The sequence below is a fragment of the Stegodyphus dumicola genome, chromosome 5 (assembly GCF_044657685.1).
Source record: "Stegodyphus dumicola isolate Sdum_Otavi_A_Nest chromosome 5, ASM4465768v1".
In the NCBI taxonomy this organism is placed as follows: Eukaryota; Metazoa; Arthropoda; class Arachnida; order Araneae; family Eresidae; genus Stegodyphus; species Stegodyphus dumicola.
In genome coordinates, this window is record NC_140772.1 from 221,076,035 (window position 1) to 221,093,634 (window position 17,600).

At 32.9% G+C, this 17,600-nt stretch overlaps 1 protein-coding gene across 2 annotated transcripts in view; it reads left to right on the forward strand.

Moving 5' to 3' along the window:
- The window catches only part of Tmtc2 (Transmembrane O-mannosyltransferase targeting cadherins 2), a 635,056-nt gene that overhangs the window by 591,935 nt on the left and 25,521 nt on the right, over positions 1-17,600 (forward strand). For both annotated transcript variants that reach the window (XM_085817680.1, XM_085817679.1), the window contains 3 exons: positions 12,594-12,655; positions 12,881-13,003; positions 16,693-16,771. In XM_085817680.1, the coding sequence (XP_085673806.1) occupies positions 12,594-12,655; positions 12,881-13,003; positions 16,693-16,771 (264 nt within the window). The remainder of the gene's footprint in view (positions 1-12,593; positions 12,656-12,880; positions 13,004-16,692; positions 16,772-17,600) is intronic.

The window sequence follows — 17,600 nt, forward strand, 5'->3', positions numbered from 1 at the left end:
AATTATTTGACAATTTTGTTTTTGTTTTAAACAATGTGAAGCATATTATAAAAAGTGCCCCCCCCAAAAAAAAAGAAAAGAAAGTTTTTTTAATTAAAATTTTTTTTATAGAAATGTCAATCCCTATGCAGGTAATCTTCGATGATATTTCAGCTATTATTCAATAACCCATAAAATACGGAATCCATCTTTTGTTTTTAGAATCATGAGCGCGAGAATGTATAGAATTATAATGCTAGGTCATTAAAAAATTGCACTAAGCAAACAATGCAAAATTACAAAGGAGTTACCGTATACTACAAGATCGTGCGGCCACTGTTGGTATTTGAACCTTAATCTCTTAAGTTTGAAAACTGCAATCTAAAACATTCATATTACAGAATAAAAACTAGCACACACTTCCGAGAACATCTCTTTAAATTTCAGCGTCTTACAGTAATCATTACCCTTTGAATTGCATGTCTAAAGAAAACGCCCTTATTCTTTCGGAAACTAAGACTCTTTTTACATTTAGGAGAACATGGGACGTAAGTGATTAAACATCATTAAGAAACTCTTCCCGCTCAGAAGAGTTATTTTTATTCTATAATATGTTAAGATGAGACGTGTAATCGAGTTAAAGAAGAAATTCAACCATTGGCCAAACTCAGCTTAATGTTCTTCCATTAAAAAGTTTGAATAATACTGATATTATTATCTTTTATGCCCTAAATATGTTACTTAACTTGGTGTACAGCACTGTAACACGACTGGGCCACCAAGTGTTTTGAATTAATAAATTTATTATTCCTCATATCAAGTTTATAGCACTAGGAATAAACGGAGCCCATTCATTCCTTAAGAAACTAAATATGAAAATTATTCTCTATTTTAATACTTCTACATATAATTTAAAGAAGTATGTTACATCGCAAATGAAGTAAAGAAATTAGGTTTATTCTTTATTATTAATAAGTAAGATGTTTCTTACATTTTCGTAGTGGTAGTATGTTATTTTTATAGATATTCAAGAAAATAGATGTTAGTGACGTTTTAATGAAATTCAAATTCCAAAGGGGCTTTGTCCCTGAAGGACTATTGTTTTCATTTTGCGATTTTGCGTTGAATCACTCTAAATATCTGTTTCACTTTTCAAACTGTTGCCACCTAATGTTAGAGTCCTGCAATATATTTGAAGAAATTAAATAATGAAAAATATGCATAAATGTAGTTAAATTTCTCGCATTTTGATAAAACAACGATACCTATAGACATCGAATTTTGAATGATGTAATCCTCCTACGAATATGGGCATGTGGAAGACCAAATGTGAAATTTCGAATATTTTTTATTATCGATTTCGTATTTGTAAAACTTTAACGAATTTTTGAGTAACAAACTCAACGATTTAAAAGCGAGTAATGGCAACACTCTACGGAAGAAAAAAAAAACCTTTCTATCTCCAGCGCGCGGAACTGTGTATCGGAAATACTAAGGATTTGCTCATTTTAAAGTTATTTTGCGACATTGCTTTTGAACTGAATTTCATGGTTTAAGTGCAAAGAACATGATATTTAATAAATAAAGGTAACACACAAAACGTTAAAAAAACGCCCCTTTGGACGTAATTTAAAATCTGAAACCTTTCAGATTTTTTTTTAAAGCAGAAGTGAAAAATGTGCAGTGCTCTCGCCGTGAGTCGAAACCTTGACCTCTCGAATACCCGTCGAGAATGCTTCCAACTACACCACGAAAACATGCGGAAAAAAGGAAGAAAATACTTTATAAACTTCCCCTTTTAAAGGGCGACTGGGGATTAGGGGAACGAATCGCCAGATCTTGGTGGTGAAGAATTATTGTCCACAGCCTTTCACTTCGGGCGCCACTTGTAGAGACATTAGGTAATTTTGAAGCAGGAGACATGGAAAATGAGCAATGCTCTCGCCAGGACCTGAACCTGGACCTATAGAATACGCTCCGAGTGTGCTACCGTTACATTACGAAGGCATATTAGAGGAAAGGAGAAAATACTTTTAAAAAGGCTTCCAATAAAATTTAACTTATTTTCTATAAAAGGAATTTTTAGACGTTACAGACTTAATAGTGAATTATAGCGTAGTTTAAATTATGGTGTCGAAGTTTTGTTTATTTTGTGATATTAAGCTTGTGTTGATTTATGCAGTGTAATTTATGCAAATTAGTGCAGTTATATTTATATGTGTAAGATATAATAAAATACAATAGCTGCTTTAAAAATAATTGGCGACCTCAAAATTAAGTATTCTCAATTTGGGGCTCTCCCCTAAATTCAGCTGTTCTTCCATATTCGAGATCCTTCCATGTTATATCAACCTAAAATTAACCAATCACAGATTAGCTGTACATCAGTCTTTATGTCATTCCTTTTGCTAGCTTCCACCTTGAAAAGAGCTCTGCGCCGCTTATGCTCTCCTGTCCAAAATGCTTGCGTTGTACTTTTAAAAACCGTGTACATGGAAATTATTATATTCTCACTATGATTTAAAAATATGTGTTGTCTGCAAAAAGAATGATTTTTGATAGTGTGCGAAAATAAAGATCCAGTTTTGTTATCTTCATCGGTATGCCTTAACCATCAGCCATGACGGATATCGAAAGCTGAGTATAAGATTCCTCCTACGCATTAAATTATTACACACACACGCACACACACACACATATATATATATATATACTGAATTTAAACGGATTTTCATCTATTCAGGATGCTAAAGTATTTGTGTAACTAGCTTAATTATTTGTTATTCCTTGAGTATCGTTTTAATAAGCTTAGAGCTGAAAACGTAGGCTAAAGGAATAACGACCTGTCTTTAAAAATCTTTGCTATCATAACTTAATATATTCTACAAAAGCTTTCTACCAGAAAAGATAGGATTCCATTTATAGAAATAAATTTATTTTTCGCAGAATATGTGTGCAAACGATTAAGTGATTAACATCATTTGTTAAATATGCTTAAAATTTTCCAACAATATGTTTGATTACATTACTCATAAAATTAGATAAATGTTAATAATTTTGAATAGTTATGAAAATAACCCTGTAATTTATTTTCATAGGAAAGTTATGAAAATAAATTTACAGGGTATTTAAAGAAAAGAACATCTTATTTCATATCCCCAAAATTAAAGAAATCTGCATGTATGAACGTGGAATCATGGAATCAAACTGGGAGGTATTCTGAAAATATAAATGATGTCTTAATTAGTTTTTTCGATGCCATTAAAGCATTCCTAGATTTAATGATAATCATTTTCAGTTAGAGTAAAAAATAAATTGTTCCTACCTCTTGGCATCTTCTGTCTGGATTATATAATTATTGCAAAGCACATAAGGGCTCTCTCATTAAGAGGAACGACGTATTCTTTAATGGCGGGTATTCTGAGTGAAACTGGCTTACTACATTTCTATAGAAAAATCGCTTGCAGGCAACTTCTTTGATCGCATCACCGGGCATATAACCCGATGCGATCTGCGGATTTAACCGCACTTGTACTGATGGACTCATACTTGCGTGGTTGGTATTTTATTGAAGGAACTAGGATGAAACAAATGTAATAAAATCGTTGAGGAACCAATGATGTAAAATTTTCATCTCCAATTGTGAACGAACCTAGAAACGCTCTGTTGTGTTGGTATGTTGTGACGTATCTCAGTTGTCTGATATTAACAACAAAAGAAGCCCACGAACTCCATCATGGCAAGGAGAGCAAGATTGCGCCTGTCGTTGGCAAGAGCATGCAGCTGACAGTACGAATTCTCTCAGTTCTGCACCAATTTTGTTTTAGGGGGGATTCGAGAGTCTCTCATTCTCTTTCCCTACCAGCAACAACCTTAGAGAACTTTTGATTCGGCGCATATTTAGAGTCCCCCATGCCGAAAAGACACTATACATTTAGAAACATCCATGCCCTCTCTGAGATTTGAAAAATCAACAGAGAGACGGATTTTGCACTCGAAGAGAGGAAGAAATGGTGTTAGTTATCCATTTTAAATGTTTCTTTTCCTCACTAGATGGCGGCACAGGTTCCACTAGTGAGAATGTTTTTGAGGGGGGTCTTAATGGACACAGTGAATTTCATTTCGGGTTCGTGAGAGTATGGGTGTGTAAGAAAAGTGCAGAATTAGGCACTCTGCACTCCCATTGGTTAATTTTACAGCCATTAATAAGCCAGCCTTTCCATAGTTTAATCTGATGTAAGAATCAAAATGTGGTGTCCAAAAATTTAATCGTGTTTTTTGGAGAAAATTCCATTTTCAACTGAGACATTGCATTAACAGTCTCTCTACTGAAGAAAAGGTGATGCAGTTTTTTCTTATTTTTGAACCAGGATCTATTAACTATAATTGGTTATTATTAATTATTATTAATATAATTATTAAATTACGTCCTGCATATTATTAATAGAATCTGCATACTTCAGTGGATGCTGACAAATTCGATCAACAGTAGTTGATTAATTACAAATGGTTTCAAACATCGGAGATTTACTAGAAGGATGGAATTAGAGACAATTTGCGAGGCGACCGGTTTCGGTTCACTTGGCAAGCTTTGTCTCAAAGCATAATACTTGAAGGTTTCAAGTTTTACCCATTCATCTCTGAATTTATTAATGCATATAAGATATTACTCTGTTCTTTTGAAATAAAACTGTAGAGACGTTAGGTCATTTCGATGCATTAGACTTGGAAAATGAGCAAAACCCTCGCCGGAGTCGAACCACGGACCTCTCGAATACGCTCCAAGTGTGCTGACCATTACACAGCGAAGACATGCTAAGAAGGCATACTCCCCCTTTTAAAGGGCGGGGACCAGTCGCCAAATCCTGTTAGTGGAAAATCATCATCCACCACCTTTTTTAGGTCTGGCGCTACTGCAGAGACATTAGGTTATTTCGAAGCAGGAGACATGAAAAATAAGCAATGCCATCGAATCTCGGACCACTCGAATACGCGCCGAGCGTGCTGACCATTCCACCACGAAGGCATGCTAAGAAGGTGTGGAGGAATACCTTATAAAACAAGCTTTGATAACAATTTACGCTTTTTGCTATTTCAAGTTTGATTTAATCCAGGCATTCCGTTAAAAATAACCATAAGGGAGGATCATACTTATTAGCTATTATTTAACTTTTAATTACACTACAGATCTAAATGTGCAATTATATTTTATGGACGTAGAGTGAAAAAATAACACGATTTAAGCTATGTAATAAAAACTTTATATTTCTGATAAAGTCATGGAGAAAATCAACAGAACATTTCGGAAATATAACTAATACAAATTACGGAGCTTTCGGTTATTCCCAGAAAACATAAATTCGCGGCTACCTTACGCGGTCAAGGTGGAATTGCTTTTTATCAAATCGAACATTCTGAAAATTATGACTGATATGCGTAGCTCACAGCTGGAATAGTGATCGATGCTCACATACTTAGTCATACGTGAGTGAAGAACCAATGAGAAGTGTTTAAAATGTCTCTAGTCATGCTAACCCAACGGCCTGTCTTTACTTTCTTGGAAATCGTATTTTTTATGTCCCATAAAGTAACGAAATGTGAATGGTGGTCCTCTTAATGCTCTGCCCCCACGGCCCACTTTCGTCGCGTAATTACGTCTCGAAAATATTTTTATTGCATCCACTTGTGTTTTCGGTAATATAATGTCTTCGGGGCCTTAACAGCCTCACATTCTCATAAAATATATACGGACCGTGAATTCTACCAACAAAACCATAGAAGGAGTTTCCTAGGACGAAATTTCTAAGTTTCATTTTATTACCCAAGAGTTAAAACTTAGTTCTTTTGAATATCTTTATCAGAGTAATGTTGAAAAACTGAAGGGAAATCATTAAAGTGCTAAAGGTATGCAGTTTCTTTATTTGAAATGAAATGGGGTCCTTCTGTGCATAAATCTTTTGAAAATCAGTGAAATAAAAGTTTATGACTTTCTCCTGTTTTGAAAATTGGGTTGAATATATTTTGCTATAAGTTTCTAGTATATTTCCTTCCAGTACTGATAACGTTAAACTAATAAATATTTGTTCTATAATTTCATCTACGTATATCGAATTTTGTTTGCTGGATTGTCGTCTAAAATTCGTTTCGCATGCATATTCTGCGTTGCATTCGTTGTTTTCAGTTAACCTTAATTTAATGGAACATGTTCATAATTTAAAATGTTTCCGGAAATGATTCTTCTATGTTCATTTTTTTATTTGCTTCAAACTTGGTGAAAAAGGTTGGAATTAATTCAAACAACTAGAGACGTCTTATTTCGTTTTCTGTTTCATACGAGTCTTTCTTGAACTGGACTTTCTTGATGTCTTAGTTATTTACTCTTAAATCTCAGCTCATATTACTTGAATTCGCATTTTCTGGGACACTAAAGATCAAGTAGGGATTCCTCGAAACGCTGGCATTTTGCGGGTTTCTCTTCCTGGTGGTAACTCCACCAGTAGCCGAATGGTTAAGATCGATGAATACTGAAAGTTCGACCTGGATTCAATCCCAGGAAAACGGGCTGGCTGCTTCGTCGTTAGTTTTTCCTTTTAACGAGAATACGAATCAGTTTCCTTGAGGAAGCTCTCCATGAAAGCATTTTTTCGAGGCAGATATGTTATTGGAATATGACAAAGCACACAAGAACTTAATCTATTCCTGGCAGCTGATCAATGGTCTTCATAAAAGTTTCGTTGTTTTCTCTATGTGTAACCTAAGTGGCTGTTAGTTTTTTCTAAAGATTTCTTCAAGATGACGTTTTTATAAAGGCAAATAACCACCCATGCTTTGCTATCACCAATTAATCAAACAGTCAGTCTATGTGCAACTGAAAACGAGCCAGTTTCATTTAGAATGTTCTTCGCGAAATCTCTTAGATGGCTAAAACCAATAAGCAGTGTTCGTTTTCCTTGTTCAGTTCCAAACATTTGAATGGGTTAACTTTTTTTTTTTTCCAATGGCGGGCACTTGCCTATGACGACATCGGCCACCCCTAAGGCCATATGCGGTGGTCTCTTTATTATGGAGGGAACTAACAGGTGGGCCACCTTTGCCTCCTATGGAGGAACAGACAATTACGTCCATGCTTCCGGGATTCGAACTCGGGCCCTTCGGTCTTCCCTAACCACTATACCGTCTGGGGGTTAACTTGAATGGGTTAACTTGAACAGTTAAATTAGTTTTTCTTCAATTTCGGTACGCCGATCGGTAAAGTCACTGAACACTTGTAACTCGATCTGAGGCTCGAATGCCAGCGAACGAGTTGGCTGCACGGGCGTTTTCGTAGATTTCCCCACGTGTAACGTGTATAAGAACCAGTTTCCCTTAGAAAGTCTTTCCTAAACCAGTTAACCCTCGGGTGCTATGTCGTAATCAAATAAACCAAACCAAACCTTCTTCAATTTCGGCTTGAACTCATGTAAATATAAGTGAGTCTCTCTTTTAAAGTATTCCACAAAGACATTTTTTTATCTTATTCAGATGTTCTAGCTCTTTTACCACAGGAAATTAAACGATTCCCTATGATGTCATCTCATCCTTAGCTTAGTCAATAAAGCAGTCAGCCTAAGCGAGTCCGTTCCAGTCAGAAAGTTCACGAAAGCAGTCAAGTTGGCCAATCCTACAAAATAGCAGTAGTTTATTCTGGCTCGTCTCTTTCGCTTCTTTGGCTTATTTAATTAACCAATTAAGTATGACATAGTACTGGATTAGTAAATTACTATTTCATAAATTAAGTGCGTGCATTTTACTTATTTTTCACCTAATTCACATTTTAGTAATATATTATAAATGATTCTGTTAACCTTGCTTTCCATCGTCATGCGCTATTTATTGTTCTATAAAAGTTTTCATTTAGAACACTAATATTGTAAACTTATACTGCTTCGAAAGGAAAGAGTTTAAGGAACTTAGAGATGTTCAATTAGTATTTACTAATTTATGCAATAGGGACAGAACTTCTGATTAAAGCGGACAAAAAAAATTTGGAAAATTATGTGCAAAACATTTATGATACACGTTTGAAATACTTCAATTTGTATGTTGCACTCATACGATTTTAAATTCCTCTTTCTTAAGCCTCTTATTTTCTTACTGGATAATTATTTTAGTTATCTAGTAGGGTTCCTCACACATTTTGGCTAAAGTACATGTCAAGGAATCTAGTGAACTGCTAAGCGACTTATCGCTGATTTCAAATAACTAAAGACAGAGACTCAGGAAGTGGTAACTACCCTTTATTTTAGTGAAAATAAGATGAACAGTTGGCCCGTTTCTCGGGCTTACAACAAAGTCTCCACTCGGGCTTAAACTCAGAATACGAAATAAGAAACTAACTAACTAAAAGAGACTTAGCCGAAGGTAACACTAGTATCTAACGTAGTTGGCCCTTAATTTAAACTAGCCGGTAAATATCAAAAGGCACGTTAATATACTGCCGAGCACAACAGTTTCAAGAGAGATTTAGCACGAAGGCAAACATGCGTTACTCAGTATTACTAGCTCTCTCTCTCACGAAGTAAGTTGAACATTCCTTAAATACTTCTTCTAACTTATTTGTATTCAACGCGATTCTAAAAACTCATTCTGGTAGGCAGTTGTAAGTGGAAACAAAAATCGACAGGAAAAGCACATTGAAATGAAAATAGTAAATGTTATAAAATTAAAATATACCTTACAATCTTTTTCGTATGCAGCTAGGTTTCTAAATTTTGGCTACTATAATTCATGTCTTTTAATTCTATTCTTTTCTAACCTATTTTTCTAATAAATGTATTAATTTATTGTACCGAAGATTTATTTTGCAAGCAACGTTTATTTGTTGCAGTCTGAGATTATGACTCTTTATCCACCATAATGCATTGAAGCATTTACCATAAAACCATGCCATATGTTTTTTGTCCAAAAATATAAGTATATATTTCGGAGATATGTTGCCTGGGAAACGCCCGAGATGTTTTCGGTTATAGCACCTTCTTTATGACAACGTCTTTTGCCGTTAAGAAATTATTTCATATTTCTTTATTATGCCGATTATTTCCTAAGACTGAAAAAGAAATTGCGGGGAAGATAACGGTATTGATTTTACAAATGGCTTGGAAAAAGCTCGAATGGATTGGTGATGGTTCTTTAGGATAGGTAGTTAGATAGGTGGCACTAGCCGCTGAGTTTAGTTTAGTATGTATATGTGTATGTGTATATTTATACAGATACACAAACAATGTATGTACACCGAGTTTAAAAACAGGAAAAAAAGTGGGACTGTTCTACTCGTATATCTCTCTTTCTAGTCGGTCTATGTGGGAAATTCAACTTTCAATTTTCATACCTCGAAAGCTCGAGTTAAGATATATATTAGATTTATCCATAGCGTTGCTGTAATATGTATATTTCGCAACAAAACCGGACTTTTTTTTGACATGACAGGCTGATTTTTTTCAATATTTCGATTATACAATTCAATTTGTACCAAAGTGCCAATCGTAAAATTCGCAGCCGCTGTTTGTAGTCCAAAGGGGCAATTTGCCCAGAAGAACTATTAATTTCGTTTTGGCATTTTCCATTGATTCACGACAAGCGTTGTTTCACTTTTCAAACTGTTGCCACCCAATATTATCGCCCTGTATTATATTTAAAGAAATTAAGTAATGAATAATCTGCATAAATGCAGATTGTTCATTACTTAATCTCTCATTGTGATAAGACAACGGTACCTAGAGCCGTCAAATTTTGAATAACGTAATTCTCCTGCGAATATGGGCATGTGGAAGCCAAAATGTGAAATTTGGAATTTGTTTTATTATCGATTTCATATTTTGTAAACATTTTTTTATTAACAAACTCAAGGATATCAAAGGAAGCAATGCGGCGATGTACAAGGAAAAAAAAAAATTTTTTTTTTTATCTCCAGCGCGCGACTGTGTATCGGCAATTCTAAAGATAGGCTCATTTTAAAATTATTTTGCAATCTTGTTCTTGAACTGAATTTTATAGTTTAAGTGCGAAGAACATGATATTTAATAAATAAAGGTAACACACAAAATGTTAAAAAAACTGCCCTTTGAGCGTATTTTAAAATCTGAAACTCTGAGATTTTTAAAAATATTAAATTTTTTTCAATAGCCCAAAGCGACCTTACACCCAAAGGTCTATTAGACTCAAATCGACATTTTGCGTCGTTTCACTTTCTGCGTTGGTTCATTTTTCAAACTATTGCCACCAAATACTATCGCCATATTTAAAGAAACTAAATAATGAGAAATTTGCATGAATGCATGAATTTTTCTCGCACTGTGAAAAATAACGGTACTTAGAGGCATCCAGTTTTGAATAACGTAGTCCTCTAATCAAACATGGGCACTTGGAAGTCCGAATTTTGAATTTCGAATTGATTTTATTATCTGTTTCAAATTTTGTAAAACTTTAAAAAATTTTTGATTAACAAACTCAACGATTTCAAAGCATACAATTGCAACACTGTATGAAGAAAAAAGTGTCTTGTCTCTAGCGCGCGAGACTGTGTATCGGAAATTCTAAACATATGCTGTTTTTAAATATTTTGTGATATTTCTGTTGAACTGAATTTTATGTGGCTTAAGTGCAAAGAACATGATATTTAATAAATAAAGATAACAGACAAAACGTTAATCTGAAAGCTTTCAATTTTTTATTTTAATCTGGTATACGTCTGTTAGTAAACTGGAAAAAACGCAAAGGTTGTCCAGTAAAAAGTATTGCAATTTCCGTCTGAAGCTGGTCTTTGAGTCTGCAGATTTTGTGTGTAAGGGATTAAAGAGCATAAAAAAGTATAAAAGTAAGTAAAAGAAGGATAGAAAATTTCCACTACCTTACTGTTTCCCAGGAGTAGAAACATCACTAAACAAGTCTGCAAGAAACTATTCTGTCGTTTGGATAGTCTGAGTAAAGTAATAGCAACGAAAGGGATATAATAGTAAATAAAGAGAAGACACGAGAAGCTTCCTATTGTCCCGTTGTGTCTCACATTTTGGATAAGGGACACTAAATAAAACTGCATGAAATAAACTCGGATGGCTGGAAGAAAAAAGCTATTAATGTTAAAGAATTCATCGCATGCACAATTTCATTTTGCCTTACAATGTTTAAGCTTCTGGTACATCTTATTGCACACATACTAAAAAAAGACAATTCTACATTTCCCATTCTACTGGGCCGACTAACTTGCGTTTTTCGTGTCTCGAAAGCGAGACTTAGGATTCATCTTGTATTTATATATAACATCATTATGGCATAAGTATTTGATACAAAGTTCGACTTTTTTTGAAATGGCATAACTTGTTCCCCACATATATGATTCTGTGAGTCAAATTATGCCCAAATATTAATTTTGTAAAATTTGGTGAGAAACGTAATGAGAAATTTAAACATTTATCTTGGCGCGCTTTTTTTCAATTTGAACCAAGAATAATTGGTGAAATCCATAATTTGTAGCAACCTATTTTCCTTTACCTTCTTTCACTGAGTACGAACGAAAAAAAAAAAAAGGTGCATCGTTCATTCTTTCAAATAATTTTAACAAGGTGCGTAAAGCACATTTGGCGCTATTATCACTTATGACAAATATGCCAAATTTCAATACGCACCAATATATACACTCATGTACGTCTTTGGAAATTTTGAATACAAATCTCTGTTTTTTTTACATGTATTCTTATAAATACATCTACTTTTAGAAGATGGTAGAAATTTTATAGGTTATAACAGAAAATGTTTTTCGAAAAATTTAGAAAATTTACAAAAAAAAAAAAAAAAAAATATTAAAAAAAATTAAGAAATATTTGCTAAATTTATTTTCACTAAACCTAAATTTCGACTTGGGAGGGAAGGAATCAAGTAATTTTAATAAAAAAATGAGATACTAAGAAATATATACCGTATTCAATAAACATTCAGAAGCTAAAATTTTGAGAGTTAAGTTTTTAAAAACTAGTCTAGCCATATTTATAAAACTTTGCGTAATTTCAGTCGCAGAATCGAAATATTGGAAAAACAGGTGTGTAATTTCAGAAAATGCTCGATTTTGTATCACAATACCTATGTTAGAACAATGTTATATATAAATCTAATATATTTCCAACGTCTCGCTTTCGAAACATGAAAAGCGCAAATTAAATGTCGTCACTCGGCTAAGTAGAACAAGAGATATAGAACTGTTCCTTATTTTGTTCAAGGTGTACATAATATATAATATTACATACACTTTGAACAAAAGAAAAAAAAAACTTTCTTGTTCAAGGTGATCTTTTTGACTTTTGATGACCTTTTTTGTTCAAAGTGTATTGTATGCATGTTATGTGCTAATAATTATTAATGTAGGAAATTTTAATATAATTTCTTTTTCTGAATGGATTGATCTCTCATATACTTTTACGTTATGATTAATAAATTATTTTCCCCCCTTTTCCGGAATGTTCAAAAATTTGTTCACCTGTTTTAAGGAAAAGTGTAATAGTCTATGAATTAAAAGGTACGAATTTTCATAATGTAGTAAGAGAGAAATCCAGAATTCCGTAATGTTTTATTTCTTTCTTTTTTAGTGGCTCATCTGAATTTAGGCTTAGTGCTAGGCATTCTGGGAAGAAAAGAAGAAGCTGCAGAGGTTAGTACGTTAAGTTTTAAACCTGTTGCTTACGCAACATTGTAAAGAAAAATATTTTTTCAGTAATTCATTGTCATAATTAATATAAAATTAAGTTTATTTAATTATTTATAAAAATAATATCTGATCTGATGATACTTTATGAATCAAAAGAACAATAATTTAATTTTTTCCTCTCTTTTTCTGATTTGCCGTGAGTTAAATATTTATTTTCTTGATTATTAGGTATATCGCCATTGTGCGGAACTTGATAGTAGTGGTTTGAAGGACCCGAAAATGCATGAAACGACAAAGATCTCAGCTCTGTTTAACCTAGGCAGACTATATGCTGACGATGGATCATATAAGGTGAGGGAATTTTTTTTTTTTTTTTTTTAGCAAACTCTTTATAAACTTTGTTTAAACCAATCATTATTCACTGATTGAATGAAAACTTGTGAGAGTGTATCAGGATAAGCGACGGAGGACGTGGGCACTGTCCGTTTACCATAATGGTCAATCAGTACAGCACCACGTCCACCATTATCTAGAGCGGTCCAAAAGTGTAGAACATAGTACAAAGGACTTTTCGAGTTTACAGTGCAGATGACATTGTTGTACATAATGTGCCACAGGTGTCCACAGATATATATATGCACATTACAATGTGCAAATGGCTTATTTATGCCTTGTGAATATGCTGATGACATGGTTTTGCACAGTACACACTCAGCTCTTATCTTATAAACATATTAGGAATACACATACAGTACAATATACGCTATACAACAGACGTATGCCATATTTAAGCATAGTGATTATGCTGATGACCAGGGTATGCAGGATGGTTTACAGCACAGGTAACATTATAATCCCATGTTACGTGGTTTCAACTACACATACAGTTACTTTATAATTACACATACATTACAGTTACTTTGCAATTACGCATGCATTACAATGCTCTTACGTTATAAATACATTAGAATTACATATTATTTCTTTAAAAACTAGTCGTTCGCATTACCAACCGTCTAAAATAAGGATCATTAAAAAAAGATATTTAATGCTAGTCCAAATAGTGTAATTTCATAAAATATTTCTATATTTATGATTAGATATCTCATGATTTGAATGCATTTTTAATTTAAATCATTCATATTAGAAAGTAGAAAAAATGTTCTTAAGAATTATGTTTATTGATTTTAAATCACTTCGTTTGTTACTCAGTAACCTTCCAGCTTAAACGAGGAAGTGAACTATCTTACTGTGAGGTAACACGCTACGGAGTGAAAAATATAAATATGTCATTTTCGGCAGTGGCCACATATTTCTTTCAAATAGCGGAATTTGATGATTAAAATTAAAGAATAAGTATCGGACATTTTGTCTAATGGCAACATTCTTGCCCGCTAGAGATAAAAATCTTTTTATTTCGAAGAATGTTGCCAGTCCTCGCTTTCAATTGACTTTTGTAAACAAGAATTCATTTAATTTGTGCAAAATATTATGACCAATTATAAAATAAATCAAAAACAAATTCGACATTCAAAATTCGGGCTTCAAGGTGTCCATGTCTTTCTTCTACATTACGAAGAACATACATACACACATACGTACAGATTAATTATTATATTTTTTTTAATAATGCATCACGATAACATTTGGTGGCAACAGTTCGAAAGTGATTTGGCCAAAAGAAGTGCTCAAAAATGGCGTTTAAACAGATTTTGTCTTTTCAGAAAAGCCTCTGATGAGTTAAATTAAGTAAAGTTAAAATTTAAGATACTAATCTAATTTTTTTTTTTTTTTTTGAAATTCAGAGCATTTTTATTAAAAACTGCAGCGACAAAATCCAAAATTCTCAAGGATACTGTGCAATTTCAGTTATTTATTATTTAATTTGGCTGCTTAAAATAAAATATATAGAATTTCATTCATAATATTTATTACACGAAAACCAATTACTAATCTCTTTGTTTGACATATCCGAACACGGTTCAGTTTCTAAGATAATTTATTCACCTTTAATTGCGGTAAATCAACATGAAATGTGTCGCTAGCTAGCGTAATGTATTTATCTATTATAACAATCTATACTTTGTTAGTAAGTATATTTTGTTAACATAAAAGTATACTATGGTAATAAGGTTATCGAAATTCTTTTCTTTCACTGTTTCTTTAAAAATTGTCTTGTCTCTTTTGGAGCCAAATCTTTTATTATTAATAATCTTAATTCGTGTATGGCGCCATTCACAGCGAAAGAAAATAGAAAGGAATTTTAATTTATCTTCAGATTGTGATCAAGTTCCTTCTAACTCGCAAACAAAAAGAGTTGTCTAAATTCGAAGCACGTTTTTAGATATTATGTACGAGTGAAATATTTCTCCAATGAAAAATAGTTAAAAGACCTTAATATTAATATTAGTATACTATCTTACTGTATCTTAGTATTAATATTAAACTGTTTATCTAGCGACATTAATAACAATATCCCTCGCAGTAATTCCAGTCTCATGTATAAAAGAATTACTTGTGTAGTTTTTGATTAAAAAAAACTGATGCGTCTAAGTATTTAAAATGAACGAGTTAAACCATTTGGGGTTGAAATAATTAAGAAAATTGTTTCGCATTTTTAAATTACCGGTTTCAGTGCCGTATGATTCGCTTAATTTCATTAGTAGTTAAAGTTTTAAATCCGGTGTTAATTTTTATTAAAATTTTTGGCGTATCTAAACGTTTCTTTCCTTCGGAAATGAAAATTTTAAAAGATTCAAAATTATTATTCATAATTATTATTGAAATATCGGATATACTTCAATTTTAACTGCAAAATAATGCAAAAGTTCTAGAATCATTAGGTTATTTTGAAGCAGGAGAAATGAAGAAGGAGCAATGCCCTCGCCGGTACTCGAACTTGGACCTCTCGAATACGCGCCGAGTGTGCTACCATTACACCACGAAGGCATACTGGAAGGGAGGGAGAAAATACCTTATGTACTGTGCATATATATAATATCTTATGTATTGTATATATATATAATATGATATATGTAAATTTTGTAATAAATTCGGCGATTCAAAGCATTTCGTCGAGGACTGTTGCCTGACTGGAGAAGAAAATATAAATTTGCGAAGTTTGAGAATTTATTTAGCAACTTTAAATTGTTTAGAAAATTTGCAAGAGATATTATGCAAACTGTGAATGAGAATAAGAAGAATATTGGTATCGAGATATAACAAAGCAGAAAATCATACTGAAAACAGAAATAATTGAAGTAACTTATAAATTTAAGATAAATTTTGATAATGTAAAGAAGATTTGAATAATAATAACAAATTGAAAGTAAAACTTATAAAGATTTTAAACTTAGGAAAAAACACAGAAATAGAAACGACAAATTTATATACTGTTACGAACTTAGAGTGTTTGGAATGTATGTATCTGCTTCACGTTTTTTTTTTTTTTATATATATATATGCTTTTTGGCTTGGCCTGTCCCTTCATAGCCACATGGCAGGTTTCGCCTGCTAGATAGGCTGGGGGCCTGTGCTTAAAACTGCCCCTTTTTAATCTACTGCCCTTTTTAAAGGGCGACTGGGAATTAGGGACCCAATCGATAAATCCGGGTAGTGACGAATTATCATCCGGTCATTAAAATATTTTGGAGCAAGAAAACTGAAGAATGTGCAATGCCCTCGCCGGAACTCAAACCTGGACATTCGCGCCGAGTGTGCTACCGCTACACCACGAAGGAATGCTGTAAAGGAGAGAGAAAATACTTCATAAGTTATCATATACTCTGAAGATTCTAAAATAAAAGTAGTTAAAGACAGTAATTTTTATTAATATGCGATAAATAACTGCTATCCTCATTTTGCGTTTTTTTAATTTTAGAGAATATGATTAACAGATATTCTGAAATATTAAAACAGTTTTCAATTTAACCTATTTTTATCGGAAATGTGGTTGCTATGGAAAATTTGAATTTACTTTTTTTAATTATAAAGTTAATTTTAAAACACTTATTTTGATGTTCCTGTATTTTGTTGTCTAGGAAGCCATTCAAGTTTATCAAGAAGCTGTGCAGAAAATGCCAGATCATTATCAACCGCAGTCTTTGTATAATATGATGGGTGAGTGGGATATTTCATTTCCAGATTTGTATATCTTATTTTTATGCTAATGTATGCTTGTAGTAGACACTAGAGTAATTACTTACCTATTAAATTACATTACTTGCGTAAATATAGCTGAATGAGTATCATTAAAAAAGAGAAATTTTAAACTGAAAGCTGCTTGCTTAGACCAAAACGCAATTAATGTTTTTGTGTGAATATGATTTTAAGTACACTCAAGCCTGTTTTTGTGCGGTATTTTTTTTCTTTTTTTTTTGTGCAATGTTTTATTTGTGCGATTTTTTTTTTCTGCGGCATACGAAAATTTCAATCAAATTGGAACATAATTATACGATTATATGACAGAAGATAAAATCTCTGCAGGACTCCAACTATGCCATAAATTAGAATGCCATTTTCTTGCAATCGATGCCAATTTTGAAAGAACTTCAAAATTCCAAAACGAGCTTCAATCTTGTATATCAGGCTACCAAGACATATACAAGCGTCTAGTGAACAATAGTCGTCGCAAAAACTGATCACCGACTACACGGTAACTGAAGAATGTCAACTCTTCAGTTAGAGAGTGCGAGGTAGTATCTTCGAGTGCGAGTAGTATCTTCAAGTGGAGGAAAGCGATTTTGAAGAAGTTGAGTACAAGAAAGTTCGAGTATTGTCAGAAACTACGAAGAATAATGGTTATACATTTTGAAAAGTTTTGTATGTGTAAAATAAATACATATGTAAATAAAATATTTAAAAATGTTCGTTAATGTTAAAAATGTATTTTGTAAATCAGATTCTAAAAGGTTCCAAGTACAGTAGAACTCCAATTATCCGAATCAGT